The following is a 21260-nucleotide window of genomic DNA, read 5'->3' as shown; positions in this document are numbered from 1 at the left end:
GTTCTTTTGCCGTAAAAAGTTAAGAGCATTCACTTAGGGTGCGGAAGAAATAAGTTGGGGAGAACGAAAAAGAATTGGTAAGTACCACAACTCTTGAAAAAGAAAAGAAAAACCGAGCAAGCATAGAAAAATATATGTATAGAAAATATAGAAAAGAAACATCTGTTTTGTATATTTGATGTGAAAGAAAAGAACAAAAATAAAAAAAATAAAAAAATGAAAATGAGTGCTTGCTTGGAAGAAAAATAGTGAAAAATAAAAATTGAGTTGTGGAATTTGTGTTGTGAAGGTTTCAAATAAGAAACAAATGAAACAAAGTCGAGTAGTGTGAATAATACTGTGAATGTCTCTTTTGCATCGGCACTTTCGTTTCAATGGCCTTAGAAATGACCCTTGTTTGTTAACCTAACCAAGCTTCAACCGAAAAGCCCTTAGTGATCTTTATGCTTCCACAATACCATTTTTAATTGTTAGACATTGTATGAATCTATTTGATTTCTTCATTATTTGTTAGAGAGTGAGATTAGTCCCGCGGTTGCAAACGCGCAAAATCTTCATTCCTTATTCGAAGAGGAGAGATAGGATGATTCATTCAGAATAGTATTGTTGTAGATAGATAAATATTTTGCATTGCTATTTAAGTTTTAGTTCTTATGTATTATTTTATTCGAACCGTTGGGAACTTGTATTTGCTGATTTCGCTTGTGTTTGAGCCGTTTATCCAACTTCGGAGAAACCAGTTTCTTAAAGCAAATCCTCTTGTCTTTCAAGAGGCATACTTTGCTTGAGGACAAGCAAGAATCTAGTTGGGGAGAGTTGTTAGATGCCCAAAAGTGCTTATTAGAGCTATCATATGTGGGCATCTTTCACTCTTTTTCCTTGCTAAAACTGTCAAAACCACATTTGTTTTACATGGAATGCATTACATTGATAAACAAGCTTGGTGCCTTTGATTTGTGTGTTATTGTGCAGGAAAGACATGAACTAATTGAAAATAAAGACACAAGAAAATTGGCAAAGGAACCAAAGAATACAAGCATTTCATCAGCCTGCTCGCTAGGCGAGGCTGTGACGAAGCTTTGGTTCGCTAGGCGAGTTCCAGGCGAACAGCTCCAGTAAATTGTCAAATTAATTCGCTAGGCGAGCTGAAGGCGAAGGTGGTAGCGAGTTCATTCTGTTTTGGTGAAAAACGCAGCCAGCACTCACTCGCTAGGCGAAGCTCTAGCGAGTCCCCAGCGAGCATTCCAGTAGCAAAACCTCTCAACCTCGCTGGGGCGAAGGTTGAAGCGTGTCCTTCGCTAGGCGAACATCACAGTTCAGCAGGCCCTGTTTTCTCTGGGCGCAGGGGCCTTTTGTGCCCATTTTAGACCCTCGCTAGGCGAGCCATTCTGCTCGCCTAGCGAACATGACTGCCCAGCAGTGGTCTATAAGTAGCAGGTGCCACTTTTGAGAACCATACCTCATTTTTACCAACTTTTTCCACTTTTGTACTTTCTTCTAGATATTTTTGCAGCATTGTTCTTGGGATTTTTATGCCCTAGTTTTCATTTCTCTTCATCTTAGAACCATCTTCTACAAAAAGAAGGTGGATTCCCATCCAACTTCGATTATCCGACTTGGATGTTGATCAACCTTCTTTCCTTACTTGCCGACCAAGCTACCATGAAAATGAGTAGCTAAGTCATCCATTTGTCAAGGTTAGATGTAGGTGATTACTAGCTTTGTGTGTAAATGTAAGGATCCTCATATGTAAACTCTTTAACGGTAAATATATGATGAAAACTTTGTTTCTATTTAAAACTCTTTGTGTTGGTTTATGATCGAGAGATGTTTACCGACTCTTGACCTAGGTTTTCATCCAAACTTGTTTGTTAGCTAGAGATAGTAACGAATGATTTTGTTCACCATAAGGTTGAACCAAAAAGTTGTCATTTTGATAGATTGTCTTCGAGAGAAACAATGGATCAAAATGGCAAAACTCACAATATGTGTTCGAGAGAAACATATTGAGAGGACTTTGTGAAATGATTTATCATCTAAAGGAGTTTATAAGATTGTTGACCGAGCAAATACATGCAAAGTGATCATTGAAACCTAACTTTGACAATATTTCTCATTTAATCAAACCATAACTTTTACCGCAATTTATTACTTTTTATGCAAGATAACTTGATTAAAACCAAAACCCTATTGTTACATTGAGCTAAGATTAATACAACCATCGAACGGCGGTGATATCTTACAATCCCTGTGGATACGATAACAAAAACCCGACACGAAATATACATTTCAACAATAGCAGACCTGCGATGTCACATCATATGTCACAACATCATAAAGGAAGACATCAGAAAGGGAAACACCAAAAATGGAGATGTCACTATAGTGGAAAGTTTGGCCACATAAAACCTTTCTACTATAAGCTCTATGGTTACCCTCGGCCTGCTCATCATCAACCTAGACCCAAACATCACAGGCCTGTCAACAAAAAGCAATGGGTTCCTAAGACTAATGTTGCAAGTCTAATAGCTCACACTCCCTTCAGAGTTTCAGCCAATGAAGATTGGTATTTTGACAGTGGGTGCTCCAGACACATGACTGGAAACAAAAACCTGCTAACTGGCCTTCATCCTCATGCCACAAGCTATGTAACCTTTGATGATGGAGCAAAAGGTGAAATTAAGGGAATTGGTAAGCTTGATTGCCCTGGAATTCCTGATCTTGACAATGTCCTACTTGTTAAGGGCTTGACTGCAAATCTAATAAGCATCAGTCAACTGTGTGACCAAGGTCTAAATGTTAACTTCACTAAAACTGAATGTCTGATTACTAACAAAGAAAGTGAAGTGATCATGAAAGGAGTCAGAACTAAAGACAACTGTTACATGTGGAGTTCTCAAATTGGTTATTCTTCAAAGGGTACCATAGTCAAAGAAGAAGGAGTGAAAACCTGGCATCTAAGATTGAGCCATTTGTATCTTAAAGGTATGAAGATGATTATATCTGCTGAAGCTATTAGAGGAACTCCCAAATTGAAGATTGATGAAAGGAAAGCCTGTGGGAAATGTCATACAAGGATGTCACACCAGAAACTCAGACATGACATCACTTCCAAAGGGTTGAAACTCCTCCATATGAAGTTGATGGGACCCATGCAGGTGGAAAGCCTTGGTGGAAAGAAGTTTGTAGTGGTGGATGATTTCTCCAGATACATCTGGACCAAAAACAAATCTGATGTGGTTGAAATCTTCAAAGTTGGTTGTCTGAAACCTCAAGGAGAAAAACTCATGGTGGCTCAAACAGATTGGATAATATTGGATTTGGTAGGAGGTCAGATCAGATGATAGAACATGTTGCTCGTCAAATGCAGTCTGAAGTTAGGAAGAGCTTTGTTGGGCTTGGGCTACAAGTCAAGCAGATAGAAGAGTCTATTTTTCTATCTCAAAGCAAATGTGCCAAGAACAATGTTAAGAAGATTGGCATGAAGAGTGCAAGGACTCCTGCTCCTACTCATTCGAAAGTATTCAAAGATGAAAATGGTGTTTGTGTTATATATCAACCTGAATACATAACAGCTGGAAGTAGCTGTTCTCAACAGGGTTGGTTGAAACTAATGGTGACTGAACACAATGTCACACAAGATGTCAGGACAATGTATTGTGACTACCTGAGTGCTACAACTATTTCCAAAAATCCTGTTCAGCACAGCAGGACAAAGCACATTGATATTTGTCATCACTTTATTAGACAACTTATGGAAGAGAAAATCATAGCACTGAAGCATGTTACTACTGAAATGCAATTAGCTGACATATTTAGAAAAGCTTTGAATGCTAATAAGTTTGAATGTTTAAGAGGGAAACTGGGGATTTGTATTCATGAGAATTTATAGCAATTAAAGTGGAAATTTGTTATACAGAGGAGAGTTGCTGTAGAAAGGGAGCTAGGGGAGGAGGCTGTAGAAGTGAAGGAGGTTATGGAATTAATCAAGTTTGCTGGTTTGATGAAAACAGTTAGTGCATTGCCCCAATGTTTTGAAGGTTTAGTGAAGGAGTTTGTGGTGAATATCCTAGAGGATATTTTTGACAAGAATAACAAAGAATTCTGCAAGGTCTTTGTGAGAAGAAGGTGTGTATGGTTCTCCCCAGCTATAATGAATAAGTTCCTAGGGAGAGGAACAGAAGGAGCCGTTGAGTTAGAATCCACATACAATGAAGTCTGTAGGACTATCACTGCTGGTCAAGTCAAAGAATGGCCAAGCAAGAAGCATGACACTGCTGAGAGAGTAATTGATTTGGAGGAAGAGAGTTCAGAAGAGGAAGATGACACCTTGGTTCATCACTTGAAACCAAGTGTTGCAAAGAAAATGAAAACCAGGAAAGGCAAGACTGTGGCGGAGATGTTGATAGCTAGAACTAGTAGGAAGGCTGCTGCTGTAGGTCCTTCTAAATCATGGAGTAAAGTAGAGGTTCAGAAGAGGAAGGTCAGAGAAAGCTCTGATTCTGAAGATGATGTCCAAGATGATGTCCCAGACATCTCACCTGCTAAAAGGCAAACTGTTAGAAAGTCTCCAGCTAAGGTTACAGTTGTGCATTTGGACAACATTTCCTTCCATCTTGAAGATGGTGAAGCCAAGGAGTCAGATGCCCATACCTCAAGTGAGAGGTCTAATTCTCAAGATCAATCTAGTGGCAGTTCTGAATCTGAATGTGAAGAAGATGCTACCTCCTCAGACTAAGTTGTGGTGATGGTCCCCCTGTTAAGATGACATGGGTGCTGTTCTGGATGTTGTTATGACTGTTTTGGAAGCTTGGATGTTTTGTTTCTGCTGAAATGTTTGTATTTTGTGGCAGTCCTTACTGATGCCTTGATGTAATATTTGGGCTCTCAATGAGTTCCATGGATTTCTAATTATCTCAGCTATTACAACTGTGCATAATTATGGTTTGTATCTCCTAGCATTTATGTTTTAAGTCACCTTTGGTCAATTTTGACTAAAAAGGGGGAGAAGTGATTATGTGCAGAGCTACAGTTAAATATGTTGTTGTGGAGATCTGCAGTGCTGATGTAGCTAGCTAGGCTAAACAGATGACAGCTGATGATGTTGAATAGAATGATGTTATATGATGTTCTGTTCTGTGATGTTGGAGGAGGTGTCTGATGTAAGACAGAATGATGTTTTGTTCTGTGATGTTGGAGAAGATGTCTGATGTAAGACAGAATGATGTTTTGTTCTGTGATGTTGGAGGAGATGTCTGATGTAAGACAAAATGGTGTTCTGTTCTGAGATGTTGGAGGAGATGTCTGATGTAAGACAAAATGCTGTTCTGTTCTGAGATGTTGGAGGAGATGTCTGATGTTCTGTGCAAGCTCTGTGTTGTATAGATGATGTTGAAGGAGATGTCAGAAGGAGGTTCTGAATGTTAACATGTTGAAGGAGATGTCAGAAGGAAATTCTGAATGTTAACATGTTGAAGCAGATGTCAGAGGGTGATTCTGACTGTTACAGGTGCTATGGTTATAGGTGATGTTATTATGGCACAGATTTAGGGGGAGAAGTAGTACCCTTGTGCATTTGTGTATCTTACTAGTTGCATCCATAACTAGTAATTATGTTTCTGTTGCACAAATTTAGGGGGAGGAGAAGTACCCTTGTGCATGTGTGTATTACTAGTAGCTATAGCTAGTAATTATGTTGCTTCTACTGCTGTTTAAACTGTTGTTTAACTGCTGATAGTTTTCTTGTGAACAAAAAGGACAGATATATGTTTTAGCCAAAATTTGCCAAAGGGAGAGTTTGTTGGTTCTAAGTGTTGGTAGCAATTTTGGTAAAACAAAGAGAGTTCACAAGATGTTATGTGTGATGTCTTAACATAAGATATCCTATGTACCTGCTGGAGTTCAAGAACATGATCATGCATGATTGTTTCAGAATGTCATACACAATGTCATGGCTTCTGGTAATGTGTTCCTGCTGGAGTTGAAATGGAAAAACATAATTATGCAGGATTGTATCAGGATGTCATACACGATGTCATGACATCTGATGTTTGTGTACCTGCTGGAAGTTATAAAAGGAATTATGGAATTATGCAGGATTTTTCCAGGATGTCAGACCCGATGTCATGACATCTTGTACACAGAACATTCAGTGTGAATGTCTGGTGTTTTGTGATTGCACAATTAATGGCAATCTATGTATGATTAAAGATCTGATTTGCAGTGCATTCAATCATGGATTACAACCTGATTTACTTATTTTCCAAGGAGATCTAACCAGCTGTTATGAAAAGATTTAATTGGAAAATAGATTTAGGGTTTTCAAGATGTCCAAGACCAGCTGAAAGCTTCTATAAAAAGGGACTTAGAAAACCTGTTTTACAACACAACCAATACTGAGCGAAATATAGAGAGAGAGCTAGGGTTTGTATCTTGTTTAGTCGTGAGACTTGTAAGCCATTCAAGTCATCTTTTGATGATTGAATTGGACTGATTTATGGTTGTAATTTGTCATTCTAAAGCTGTTAAGCAAGAGTGTGTGTCTACTTGATCAAAGTTGTGAAGCAAGATTAAGTGTATGTCTACTTGATCAAAGCTGTTAAGCAAGATCAAGTGTGTTTCTTCTTGATTGAAACTGTGAAGTAAAATCAAAAGTGTGTTATTGAAAAGTGTTTTCTTTTCTCAAGGGATTGTTGTTTAAAATCACAGGTGTGATTGTAGGGAAGTGAGTGGGTTCTCATATCTAAGAGTGCTTAGGTAGAAATTGCACGGGTAGAGATTAGGTGAGAAAGACTTTAACTTGTTGAAGTGTACGGAGAGTCTTTGAACTGATTCTATTTTAGTGGATTTCCTTCTTGGCTTGGTAGCCCCCAGATGTAGGTGAGTTGGACCGAACTGGGTTAACAATTGCTTGTTTCTATTGCATTACTATTCTTTATCTTTATCCTGTTTGCATTACTCAGATATTAGTGTCGTGACATTACCTTCGACATCTCATATCTGATACCAGAATTCCAAACCCCATTCATCTTGGGTCTTTAGGGAGAAGAATTATGATGTGCAATCTTGAAGTCTTTACAAAGAGCTTCCACCATATTATTATTCAAGTTCTATCCATTATCAGTAATGATCTTACTTGGTACACCATAACGTCATATGATCTGATTCTTGATAAACCTTACAATTACTTGCTTGGTCATATTCGCATTTGATGCCGCTTCAACCCATTTTGTGAAGTAGTTAATTTCTACCAAAATGAAGGGCCATGAGGAGGAAATAACACTCAACAGTGTGGGAGGAACATGAATCTTGTCCGCATAAATTTGAAACTTGTGGCATCTCCTCACAAACTTGTAACAGTCAGATTCCATTGTCAGCCAATAGTAACCTTCCCTTAACATCTTCTTTGCCATTGCATGTCCATTGGAATGAGTACCAAAGGAACCTTCATGGGCTTCAGTCATCAATAGGTTTGCTTAGTGTCTATCCATGCATTTGAGCAAAACCATATCGAAGTTTCTCTTGTATAATACATCACCATTCAGGTAGAAATTTCCGGCTAATCTCCTCAAAGTCTTCTTATCTTTCACAGATGCCTCAGACGGGTAAGTCTGACTTTTGAGGAAACACTTGATGTCGTAATACCACAGATTTTCGTCTTTGATCTCTTCCACGACAAACACATGAGTTGGCCTATCAAGACGCATCACGGTCAAATTGGGAAATTTATTCCAATATTTTACTACAATCATTGATGCCAACGTTGCAAGAGCATCTGCCATCCGGTTCTCATCTCGAGGGATATGATGAAATTCAACCTCGGTAAATAAAATTGAAATCCTCCTCGCATAATCTCTATATGGTATCAAACCAGGTTGATTCGTCTCCCATTCACCTTTGATCTGATTCACAACCAAAGCTGAATCTCCAAAGACATCTAAATGCTTGATTCTGAGATCAATGGCCTCTTCGAGCCCCATAATGCAAGGTTCATATTCTACCATGTTGTTTGTACACTTGAAAGTCAATCTAGTTGTAAAGGGAAAATGCGTGCCTTTAGGAGTAACAATCACTGCCCCAATGCCATTACCATATTGATTAACAGCTCCATCAAATACCATGCCCCAACGGGAACCAGGTTCTGGCCCTTCTTCAAGAAATGGTTCATCACAGTCTTTCGTTTTCAAGTACAAGATCTCTTCATCAGGAAAGTCATACTGCACTGACTGATAATCTTCAATTGGTTGGTGAGCCAAATGGTCAGCCGAGATACTACCTTTGATCGCTTTCTGAGATCGGTATTCGATATCATACTTTGATAATAACATCTGCCAACGAGCAATCCTCCCAGTTAAAGCAGTTTTCTCAAATATATACTTGATTGGATCCATCTTGGATATCAACCAAGTGGTATGATTCAACATATACTAACGCAAACGCTTAGCAGCCCAAGCCAATGCGCAACAAGTCTTCTCTAGCATAGAATATCGAGTCTCACAGTCGGTGAATTTCTTAATGAGGTAGTAAATTGCAAATTATTTCTTTCCGGTCTCATCTTGCTGACCCAAAACATAACCCATACTATCTTCAAGCACAATCAAATACATGATCAACGGTCTTCCTTCCACAGGCAGAGACAAAATCGGAGGCTCAAGCATATATTCTTTGATACTGTCAAAAGCTTTCTGGCAATCTTCGATCCAATCACAAGACTGATCTTTTCGAAGAAGCTTGAATATAGGCGCACATGTGGCACTCATGTGTGAAATGAATCTTGAGATATAATTCAAGCGGTCGAGAAAACCTCTGACTTGCTTCTCAGTTTTGGGCGCATGCATCTCTTGTATTACATTGACCTTGGCAGGATCAACTTTAATACCCTTCTCGCTGACAATAAAGTCCAACAACTTACCGGAACGAACACCAAAAGTACACTTATTGGGATTCAAGCGGAGTTTATACTTCCTCAAATGCTGGAATAACTTCAACAAATGTTCAACGTGTTCCTCCTCATCAATTGATTTAGAAATCATGTCACCGACACAAACATCAATCTATTTATGCATCATATCATGAAAAAGAGTAGTCATTGCTCTTTGGTAAGTTGCACCAGCATTCTTCAAACCGAAATGCATCACTCTATAAAAGAATGTTCCCCAAGGTGTAATGAATGTGGTTTTCTCCATATCTTCGGGTGCCATCTTGATCTGATTATATCCAGAAAATCCATCCATAAACGAAAAGAATTTGAATTTAGCAGTATTATCTACCAACATATCAATGTGCGGCAGAGGGAAATCATCTTTCAGACTGGCTTTATTCAAATCTCTATAATCGACACACATGCGAACTTTTCCATCTTTCTTTGGCACAGGCACAATATTGGCCATCCATTGCGGATATTCAATGATCACAAGGAAACCGTCGTCAATCTGCTTCTGCACTTCTTCTTTGATCTTCACTGCTATATTAGGATGCGTTCTTCTCAACTTCTGCTTGACTGGCGGGCATTCTGGCTTCAACGATAATCTATGTTGCACAATCTCAGAATCCAAACCAGACATGTCTTGATAGGACCAAGCAAATACATCTGAATATTCTCGAAGAAGAACAACCAACCCCTTCTTCGAATCTGGACACAGTCGAGACCCAATCTTGACTTCCTTCACCTAATCCTCAGACCCCAAGTTGACTAACTCAATCTTCTCTTCGAATGGCTGAATGGCTTTTTCATTATGCTTAAGAAGACGAGACAATTCATCACTCACTTCTTCATCACTTTCCTCCTCAGCCTCAAACACAGGGAATTCAAAATTTGGAGAAGGACAAGGATCATTGTATTCAATGGGGTTAGAAACCAACCTACATAATGATTTGATATTTTGATTTTAGAGAAGTGAATTTATGATCAAATATTATGCAGATGGAAAATTATATTGTTTATTTATGTTTTTTGTGATTACCATTTTCAGAGTAAAGCAAAAAGTAAAAACAAAACATCATAGATGTGGATGAATAAAATTCATTTTATTAATGATCAAATTTGAGAATGCCCAACAATGTTATAGGAGATGGATTTTTTAAAAAAACAAATAAAAGCAATTACTTAGATTGATGCAAAATAATAGGAATGTCAACAGCAGTCCAATTGTTGCAAGCCTTTCCATGCGTCACAAAATTGGTGCAGTCTACTTCTTCGTCATCCTCTAGCACAATAGCTAAGTGTTGTTCATTGCCATGAATGAACCCTCCGCTACGGAATCTAAGTTGCATATCCTCTGATCTAGCAGTTGATAAACCTTGTTGAAAACCCATGTCGGTTCTACCTTTGTTGTCGGAGACCTCTACCATGCGCCCCCACTGATCAACATTACCTTCTTCAACAATCTTCCTTGCATCTTTCAATCAGGACATAGGTGCCTAACTCTCTTTTCAACAACAATAGATAAGGCTTGGAACAGAGTTCCAACCTCATCCTCAGCTTCAACATAAGAGAAAGATGATATGTGGCTAACTAAGAATGCCTTTTCCCCACCAACAATGACTAATTTTCCATTCTTCACAAATTTGAGCTTCTGATGTAATGTGGAGGTAACAACTCTTGCCTCATGGACCCATGGCCTTCCCAACAGGCAACTATAGGCCGGGTGGATATCCATTACTTGGAAAGTAATCTGGAAGTCACTCTTACCTATCTTCACTGGAAGGTCCACTTCACCTATCACTGTTTTGCATGAACCGTCAAAAGCTTTGACGATTACACCGCTATACCTCATAGGCGCTCCTTGATATGATAACTTTGACAATGTTGACTTTGGCATCACATTTAATGAAGATCCAGTGTCTACAAGCACATTGGACAAAGCATCATCTTTGCAATTCATGGAGATATGCAAAGCCAAATTATGATTCCTACCCTCCTCAGGGAGTTCTTCATCACAAAAGCTAAGATTATTGCAGGAAGTGATGTTAGCTACTATATGATTGAACTGATCCACCGTAACATCGTGTTCCACAAACGCTTATTCTAAAACTCTTTGCACTGCTTCTCTGTATGCTTCTGAATTTAGGAGCAGAGACAGTACTGAAATCTTTGAGGGGTTTTGGAGCAGTTGCTCCACCATATTAATCTCGCTTTTATTGATCAAACGAAGTACCTCATCATCATCATTAGCCTTCAAATTGCTAGATTCACCAGACTGACACTTTGAAGCACTAGTTGGATCTACAACAGGCACTTCCACCTTCTTACTGACAGTTGATTCTTCCTTATCTTTTGGGAACATCGGCCCAAACACTCGACCGCTTTGGGTCACCTTAGTAACATCAGCAATGCTCACTACAGAGCTGGTCGTAGGAAATGGAACCTCTTGACCATCTTTAAACATTGTTGCATTTTACTGATACAGAACAGCCTTATCGGATGAATACAGGACTAGACCCGCTAACCGTATGACCAACGGCGATACCGATCTCCGACTGGTGCTGTTACTATTACTGCTGTTGTACTGAATGACTACTCTTTCTGGATTCTTGAAAACGGGTACTATGACATTCACGTCGTCATCTACGTGACGGGATTGAACAATTTGAATCATACCTTCATCCATCAACCGCTGGATGTCTCTTTTCACAACCATATAACCCCTTGGGTTAACACTGTAGATAGCACAATCATCATGGCCATGCTCACAATCACTAACCAAGCAAATGTCCTTATGCATCGTCACTAAAGACCTTCTGATGAAACGAACATCAAACACTTTGAACTCCCCAGGGAAGTCGTCTACCATATTGACTGATGAATTTCCATGGGCTGGCAGTGGATTGCTTTCACATTAGGGGCGCAGTCCTCAAAGGACACCATTCCACTCTTCACTAGCTTCTGAACTTCGTATTTGAGTGGATATCAGTTCTCAATATCATGTCCAGGTGCTCCTTGATAAATAACACAACGGAGGTCAGGCTTGTACCACCATGGAAGTGGTTCAGGAATTTATGGCGGATTCCTCAGTTGGAGTAGGTTCTTGAGAACCAAAGACGGATACAGTTCTGCATATGTCGTAGGAATTGGATTAAAAGAGACATTCTTCCTCTCGAAAGTTTGTTGTTGATGATTGTTGGTATTGTTGTCGTTGTTGAAAGTGTTTGTTCGTTGTTGTGGTTGTTATTGACGTTGTTGTTGTTGAATTAGTGTTGATTGACTTACGGAAAATACAGGAATTACGGAGGATACTTGATGATGGTGTTGATGGGGTGGTTGATTCCTTCTAATCTGAGGCCTTTTGTGCCTCCCATTGGAAATTGTGTTGGCTTCGCTATCTTTCTTCTTCCCGAAGCTGCTGCCATATCTCTTACTCGATGATGCCTCCTCTTTTGTCAATCGTCCTTCTCGGACACCTTCTTCAAGCCTCATCCTCATATTTACCATTTCGGTAAAGTAAATGGGGGTACTGGCGATCATACGTTCATAGTAAAATGAACTCAGAGTCTTCAAAAAGATCTTTGTCATTTCCTTCTCCACTAAAGGAGGGGTGATCTGAGCAGCTAACTCTTTCCATCTTTGTGCATATTCTTTGAATGTCTCCTTATCTTTCTGAGACATAGACCTCAATTGGTCTCTATCAGGCGCCATATCCACATTAGACTTATACTGTTTGACGAAAGCTTCTCCCAAATCGTTGAAAGTGTGGATGCTTGCACTGTCCAACCCCATATACCATCTGAGCGCTACACCAATCAGACTGTCTTGGAAGTAGTGAATTAACAGTTGATCATTATCAGTTTGGGTAGACATTTTGGGGCATACATCACTATTCTCCCCCATTTTGATGATGACAACCCTATTGTCAGAGAATCAAGTTTATCAAACCCTATTGATCCACTTGCATCTTTAACCATTTTACGCTTAACTTTAGATTTATCATCAAGGACTGGTTGTCATCATCAAAATCATGTTCTTTTTTAAGAGGGCTTCCTTGACCAATAACCTGTAAAACAATGTTCCACATTCTCCCCCATTTTGATGATGACAACGTATCTCTCCGAGAGGTGGTAAAATAAATAACACATGTTTGTTTCGATTAATTAAATCCCCTCTCAATTAAGTAGAGAGTATAATCTACTTCCCCTAAGGTTATACATATCTCATTTTGTCAAAATAAAAAAGGCAGGTAAAGATACATTGTGATAATGTAAACAAAAAATTGAATATTCAAAATCACATAGATGAGACCATTCATTTCCATAAGTATCATTATCCCCGGTGGCGATTTCTTGATCCTTTCCATATCCTTGGATAAATGTTGACATACTCTTAACACTTTGCAATCTTGGTGTCTTCTACCTCTTATGGCTATTCTTCTTCTTCCTTGATTGTTGAGTCATCCTGTATTTCTACATGTTTGACGAGAACTTTTATTTATATAAGAGTATTATAGGTAATCTTATGGTTGGTTCAGTCTTCAGCTTCATCACTGGTATCAATTTTGAAGGTTTCTAAGAGCCTTATGATCATTGGTTCATAAAGGAGCCTTGTTGACTAGTTCTCTTTGGAGAAAATCATGTGGTTAAAGATTCCCTCTACCAATTTTTTTGGAATATCTTAGTTTAACAACCACAGGGTTATGACTTCTTCTCTAATGACATAAATATGATTCACATTCCTTGAAAAGAGAATATTAGTTAGAAGGTAGTGAAGGATCCTAACCTTGGTTTAAGTGGATGAATTTGAATGGGACTTTCCTTTTCTTAATATGATTTATAACAAGGCTATTTAGGGTTGTGGAGTGTTTGAATTTTTTAAATCCCAGGGGTCTATCATAGGTGTAGGATTTTCCTACAAAAGATAGCTTAAAGATTCTTCCAAAATTATCCTTCTGGATATTTATTTATACTACCGTTACCGATGTTATTAGTGAGGTTCCTATAAGTATTAGGTTTAAATAGAATTCTCTTACAAGATTAGGAATGATCTATTTGATACCTGTGTGAAAAAATATTTCACAGAGGCTTGACATATTTGATGATATGGTTTGTGTCTTTTCAAGAGGCTTGGCTCAATGTACCAAGGTTGAATCACATTCTTCCCTAGGATCATCATCATCTCTTCTTGATTTTTATTTATCGATCCAACAATGTGTGGAACCTTCTTTTTCATGTGATATGCCTTTAACAAGGACAACCCTTTTTGATGATGACAACTAATGTCTAATGAAGACAAGTAGTCCTTAATGACAAGTCAAGTATAAAAGGTTAAATGGTTAAAGATGCAAACCAAAGAATTAGGGTTTATTGAAATTGACTATCCGATGATGGCAACCCAACAAAATTTAACTCAAGCCTCATCTAAAGTAAACTCAAGCAAGTGTCTATAAGAAAGAAAGCATCCGACAAAGTCTTGAAGTACAAGAAAGCCCTTCCTCGATTTGTATGGGTGAACACTTTGTAAAGAATAAGGGTATTCTAGTAAAAGTGAATGGAAAAATCACACACACATGGAAATATTTTTAAATTGATATTTCTCAAGAGAACATTTCAATAATATCTTCAAGTCGTGCTAGATGAGTTGGAAGCTGTCTGAAAAGCTCTAGGATTTTTTTTGTCTTGGCCTATCAATTAACACCTTATCCCAATCGATTAGGAGAATTCAAAAATGTGTTATAATATATTAGTATTGCATGTTAATAATGAGTAACGACTAGCTATCCTTTCTTACCATTTATAAGTCAATAATTTATTATTTCTTCGATCGTCAATCGATTGGGACATGTTGTCAAACGATTGGGAAGTCGTAAAATACATTAAAAACTATTTCCTTTTGAGCCAATATCTAGCCTATAAATAAAGGTCCCTTCCCTCATTTCAAATAAACTGAAATTGTATTGTATTTTACAATTCTCTCCCTCCCTCTCTCTCTCTCTCTCTCATGTTTAGGTTCAAAGTCTATGGTAAAACCAATTAAAGGTTAAAGCTTTGCTCGATGCTAAAAGCTTGTTTAGGTTCGAGATCATCCGGGTATTAAAATATCATAGGTTATTGGTTAGCCCGACATAAGATAGATATTTAAGGTTCATGAGCCCATCTTGGTGTTAAAGCTCCCAATGTTTGTTTAGAAGATTGACGACTAACCACTCTAAGATTTTTGTGGAATGGATACTAACCGCTTCGGTCCGCCGTTTGGAAGGAAGACTTATCGCTTCATAGCATAGTATGTTTGGTTGGAAGTTAGTGTTAAACTTCATTTTTCCTTGTATAAGGGGGTTCATGAGTATAACATACTAAAATCTCTCAAGTTTATCGGATACTCTCAAGATCAATTCTTTGGGGTGTATGTCTTTTTCTTTGTTTGATCGAACCTCTATAACTTCCAGTGTTCTCTCTTTTTCTTTAAGTCTTTATTTTCCCCACCTTACATTCTGCATTTTCACTTTTTCGTTGCTTAATATTAAAACAACTTTCAAAATATTTTTAAACTCTGATTTTAATTTCAAAAATTTTTGAAAACCAAGTTTTTATGAAACATACAATTCACACCCCCTCTCTTGTGTATGAAGTCACATGTCCAATAAGTGGCATCAGAGTCTAACTCATGTTTAAGGACTAATCGTCTCAGGAGGAAGATGATTTCAAACAAAAGAGATTTTCTAAACACACCACCACTTTTCAATAGTAGTAGATTTGAGATATGGTAAGCTAAGTTTAGAATTTTTCTTCAAAGTATAAATCCTGAATTGTGCGAAGCTATAATTAATGGTCCGTTTATACATACCTACCAAGTAGTTGGAAAATTAGTAGATAAACTTGATTCTATTTCGACCGAAGAAGAGAAGAGAATATATGAAATAGATTTCAAAACTAAGAGTTTTATAACCCCGTCTCTAGATGATAATAAATTTGTTTATGTTCATCATTGAAAATCTCCAAGAAAATGTGGGATACTCTTGAAATGATACATGGAGTTTCTCCAAGTATCGAATAAGAGGAGATGAACACACAGGGTGAAGAAGATGAAGATGTCAATCTTAAATGTTTTTAAAAACTTAGAAATGTTATAAATTATATTGGAACCTTCATCACTAACCAATGTATAAGAGTTAAGAATTGGAAGTTTAATCTAATTCTTAAACCAAAAGATGGAAGCCTTCTTGAATTTCAGAAAAAATCAAGAAAGAAGGAGATTGTAGAGAAATTGAAGGAGCTAGTTCAATTACTCAAAGATGAATAAAAAACCCGAAGAATCATCAACTTCATCTTACTCCTATCATACAACTCATGTAGAATCTTTCGAAACAACATACTCACTAATTGAATGGTCTTCAAAAAATTCAACATCAAATGAAGGAACCTCTTGTTTAAGAAATGGTGAAGAAGATAAATATGTTCAATATTAGAATGAAGAAGAGGAAGAAAGACATCAACCTCGAGTATAAATATAAATGGACCTTCTTCCAACGAAGAAGACGAAGTTTGCTTAAAGACAAACTACGAGGAAGATATTGTTCAGGTAAATAAACCATTTACAAACAAAATATTTAGAATGAGTGCTCATCTAATTAAAAAAACGATAAACTGGAAGAACACAACTTATTTCTTCAGAAGTCTTTAAAATCTCTTGAGGAAAATAATAAATCATTTAAGATAGAAATAAATAAAATTAGAAACCCAAGAGAAACATGTGAGACTTGTGTCTTTTTGAAATAGAAAGTCAATGATTTTCATGAAACCCTAGGTAATTTTACCCAAGATAAAGAAAACATTGACTTGATCTTATCAATTCAAAGGCCTTCCTTAAACAAAGATGGACTAGGATTTAAGAAGTATATAAACCATAGGAAATGTATAACTCAAAAAGAAAAAAATCGTCTAATATACAAATGCACACACCGTAAAAGAGTTGGTCATTTAGAACCTTTTTATTTTGATAAATTGAAAAGATTCAAAGATAATAATTTTAGATCTTCTTGAACTAATGCACCTGGTCCCAAGAAGATGTGGGCACCAAAGGTGAAACCTTAGTGTTTTGCAGGTATGCTCTATAGCTCGAAAGCTTTTGATTGATGTGTAGCACACTCAATCTGAAAATATTTTGATTTGATTTTCATTCAGCACAATCTCCATTGAATGTTTTCCATGAATACACGACCAAATCTTCATAAGGCACATTATACATATGTATGTTTCCTTCATTATTTCTTGCATCTCAAAAAATTACCTTCTTGCATATTTTCTTAAGTTCCTCTGTCGTAAGTATCACCAATGTCTCCTCAAACCAAAAAATCAGAGAAACACCAAGAATAAATGTGTTCATTGCGGGTTTGGTAAACCATAAACAAGAAGAGAATATGACAGTTCTAGCTAAGAAATTAATTCAACTTTGCACATGGAGTCCAACCTCTTGAAGAGCCACAAGCCTTATCATCAAATTTTCCAAGCTTCCCTAAAATACTTATTCACTACAATTTCGGATAGATCATTCCCTAGTCTAGTGAGAGACTTCTACCTAAATCTAAGATATGTAGGAACCTCATTGACCACATCTGTAAGGGAAGCGGAAATTGCAATTCACAAAGATCATTTTGGAAGAATTTTTTAGCTTCCCACTAAAAGGATATCCTACATCCTTGATAAATCAATAGGCTTTAAAAACTTCATACACTCTACTGCCATCAATATCTTGTCATCAATCCTATGGAAAAGAAGAAAGTCCCCTTCAAATTCATTCACCTAAAGTCAAAGTTTAAGATCCTTCACTACCTTCTCACTAGGATCCTCTTTCAAAGAATCATAAACCATGACTATGTTCTTAGGAAAGATGTAATACCACTATGACTCTTTATCCAAGAAAATTCAACCAATTGGGTAGAAGGAATATTCAACTTATGATCTGATGCAAAGAGATCCTATTTGCAGGACTATCTTGTGGACCAATCATCACAAGACTTCTATCTACCTTTAACATTGACACCATAGAAGAAGCAGAAGACTCCGCAAATCACAGAATCACTTACACTGCTCTTAAAGAGATTACAGTTCGTATCAAGCATGGAGATATATAAGAAGACTTGTCATTTAAGGAAGAAGGAAAAGGTGGGCCATAAGACAAGAAGACACCCAAATAGACAAAGTGTTGAAAATTTCTCAAAACCTAACCGAGAACATGAAGAAAATCATGTTATGAAATAGTGATGCTTATGGCATCGAATAATCTCACTTATCTGATATTTTTTTAGTTTTCCAATTTGTTCTTTATTTTTCCCCAATATTTCAACTCATCAAACATAAACATAATCGAAAGAAATGAAATTGTTGTGGTGAAGATTTGCACTAGTAAAAACCCAAGTGATATCATTATTAAGCCCCTACCTCTTAGCAAATTCAAGTTTCGACTTGAATTTGCTATGAACCCAATTGATTTGTTCAGTGGGTGGACATCAAATGGATATGACTTCTTTGCTATATATTTCTTCTCTCACACTTGCTAGAGCTAAGGCGAGAATTGTTGAATATTAGGAAAGAGAATTGAGATAGAATATTCATTCATACATTCATAAGCACTTAGTAAAAAAATTATAAATAAAAAATAGTGAAAAGAGAGAAAACTAGAGGAAGCCTTAACTAGCACAATAAATTCATGATTTTAGCATGATTCTGCACACTAACTAACGTAAATATTTTGCATTGTTTTTTTCATGCAATGAATCAATCTATATATCTTTCAACACACAATGAAACTTCAATTAAAAACCAAACACACTGGCTTGTTCATTGTGTTTTTGTAACTATTGATTAATTGTAAATAAAAGCATTACAATTACTAGAATCACCATATCTATATTGGCAGATCAAAGAGATAATCTTAGCTCCAAATCTGGTTCTTGAGTGTCACTTGATTCTGAATTCTGACTGCTTGTGGAACCACTTCTATGCTTCTTGGTATCTACGTATTGTGAGTCCTAATTATAGAAGCAAATATAATCAAAGTCATTTTAAATTTATAGCTAGAGTATTTCAATCTAAACATGTTTTTTTCTAATGTATTTTCTATATACATAACATACACTACTATATATAAAAAGTTGAGATAACAACAGAAATATAAAGACAGAAAAAAAAATCATCTCTAATTATATTGAATTTTTTTCTGACTATAATTTTGATTGTTATTTCATTATTTTTAGTAGTGTTGAGATAATGTTAAGAATGAACTCTTACATATAGGTTAAGTAATGGTTTAGTTGTGTTGGATTGAGCAATGGCATTGGCATGTTCCCATGATCTGGTTTCAGATAAAGAAATAAACATATAAGCAAGAAATTCATCATGAGAAATTATTTTGTTATAGAACATTATTAGAACAAATAAAAGTCATAATGAAAGTAATGAGACTGGAAAAATTTAAGTACCTTAATGAATCAATTGGTTGAGATTCTCCATATATGATGTTTGTTCTTTCATATTGAGGTTGGCCCATCTGCACACAAAAAAAAATCAACTTTTCTTTATGAGCAAAATAAATGATATTAAGAGAGTATAAGAAATACTATAATTCAATGCAAAATGATGAATACAAAGAGTTCGATCTCTTAAAAAGTCGAACATATATTATCCTAATAACGATAGTATAATCAAAATAGCAATTAACTCGACAAAAAAAAAATCAGAAAAACTAATATTTTAATAATACGTTCAATTTAAAAAATAAATACGACTTTCATAAAAAAGACATCCACAATTTTTGTTAATAAAAGATTTGTCATGTGATTTGAACAATGGACTTGTTATCAATAAATTTGCAAATTAAACAACAACAAAAATCTCTTGGAAAAAAGGGATGAAATGTTTTAACATCATTAGATATTAGAATTAATTCACTAAGGTGTTGTGTCAAATTTCTAATTCATTAATGCTAGTTTTTCTATAATGATGATGCCAATGTAAGTAAATTATTTTATTTTATCTTGATGATATTTTTCATCTAGCACAACATATTTAATTTCATGTCATCTAGGTTGAGAAATACTTCAGATCCAAAAATAAGTTTTCTAGGGTTATTGGGTATATGATATATAAAACTTTTGAATAATAAGATGATAAGTATCATGTCATGTCATGTCATTACAACTAAGGAAAAATAACAATCAAGGGTTAGAAAAATAGTTACCTTCATTACTTTAGGAACATTACAACCCACTTGAAATTATTTTTTTGGTATCATATTCATAGTCATAGATAGTACTAATATGACAGTTATGGAAATAATATGTGTAAAACTACTCATCATAAAAGAATGAAAAAGAAAACATATAGTACCACTAAAAGCATAAATAAAAATTAGGATCCAAAGCAAAAATTATTCACATACCACAATGTTTGGTTGAAAACCATGTGAAGCTGAGTAAGATGTAGAAGAAGATGAGTAGGAAAAAGAAGAAGAAGAAGGTATAGATGAATATGGTGTTTGCACTCTTGGATCTTCCTACATGATCATCAAAAATAAATAAATTTAAATCCATGAAATCAATTAATTCCATAAATCCAAATAAATTTTTTTTTATAGCTTAACACAATTAAAACAATAATTAAAAATAATTAAGAAACTTACATTGATAAAATTAGATGGATAAGGATTATGAAGAGGAGGATGAAAAGCATAAGCCATTTCACCATGTAATCTAATTTTCTCCAATTGAGCAACACCTAATCCTCTTTGTGGTTGCTTTGGTTTATCTTGATTATTTTTCTTCCCTTTTCTTGAAGATGATGAAGATCCACTTACTCTTTCATTTCCCATGTTTGAATCTCCAAAATAATTACTACCATCCATATTCTAATTTCTTCTTCTATGATCTATCAAGAATAGATATAACTGTGTAGATGATGGATTTTGCTTTAAAATCAGAGATCTCATATGCTCTTTTTTTAAGCTATTAACACAAAACTTAGGAATAATTGCATAGCTGGATCAGATTGTGTTTAGATTTCAATCTTAAGTTATTTATATACGACTAGATTCTATATGATTTTTTATCTCTCTTAATTTCTCTCCATGCTTCAATTATTTTTTTTTTCTTGAGTCATGTGAGAGAGACTATATAAAAATTCTATGTAGATATAATCATGCGGTAAAGACTATAATTCTAAATGAAAATTAAAGGTTACATGTGTTATTTTTTTAAATAAATAAATAAATATTGAATTATTACAACATTTAAATCTTCATCATCAATACATAATTTTCCTACCTTCTTTGTGAAGGGTTT

At 35.9% G+C, this 21260-nt stretch overlaps 1 protein-coding gene across 1 annotated transcript; it reads right to left on the bottom strand.

Annotated features, from left to right (window-relative positions):
* Window positions 1-18606: 18606 nt before the first annotated feature.
* On the bottom strand, window positions 18607-20994 carry LOC127115454 (protein SPEAR3). The gene is made up of 5 exons (XM_051046996.1): window positions 20603-20994; window positions 20363-20476; window positions 19404-19471; window positions 19213-19276; window positions 18607-18953 (listed from the first exon to the last, which is right to left on the bottom strand). The coding sequence occupies exons 1-5, from the start codon at window positions 20822-20824 to the stop codon at window positions 18843-18845; spliced, it is 579 nt and encodes a 192-aa protein (XP_050902953.1). The 5' UTR covers window positions 20825-20994; the 3' UTR covers window positions 18607-18842.
* Window positions 20995-21260: the final 266 nt, after the last annotated feature.

This window comes from Lathyrus oleraceus, chromosome 1, assembly GCF_024323335.1.
Source record: "Lathyrus oleraceus cultivar Zhongwan6 chromosome 1, CAAS_Psat_ZW6_1.0, whole genome shotgun sequence".
In the NCBI taxonomy this organism is placed as follows: Eukaryota; Viridiplantae; Streptophyta; class Magnoliopsida; order Fabales; family Fabaceae; genus Lathyrus; species Lathyrus oleraceus.
This window is presented reverse-complemented; position numbering and strand designations above follow the sequence as displayed.

Bases quoted from the DNA above. Each gene is read 5' to 3' on its own strand.
- LOC127115454 (XM_051046996.1), bottom strand. From the start codon at position 20,824: ATGGATGGTAGTAATTATTTTGGAGATTCAAACATGGGAAATGAAAGA. The intron at 19,277-19,403 runs GTACTTAAATTT...ATCTGAAACCAG, and splicing joins CAACCAATTGATTCATTAAG to ATCATGGGAACATGCCAATG. The intron at 18,954-19,212 runs GTAAGAGTTCAT...TTCTATAATTAG, and splicing joins AACCATTACTTAACCTATAT to GACTCACAATACGTAGATAC.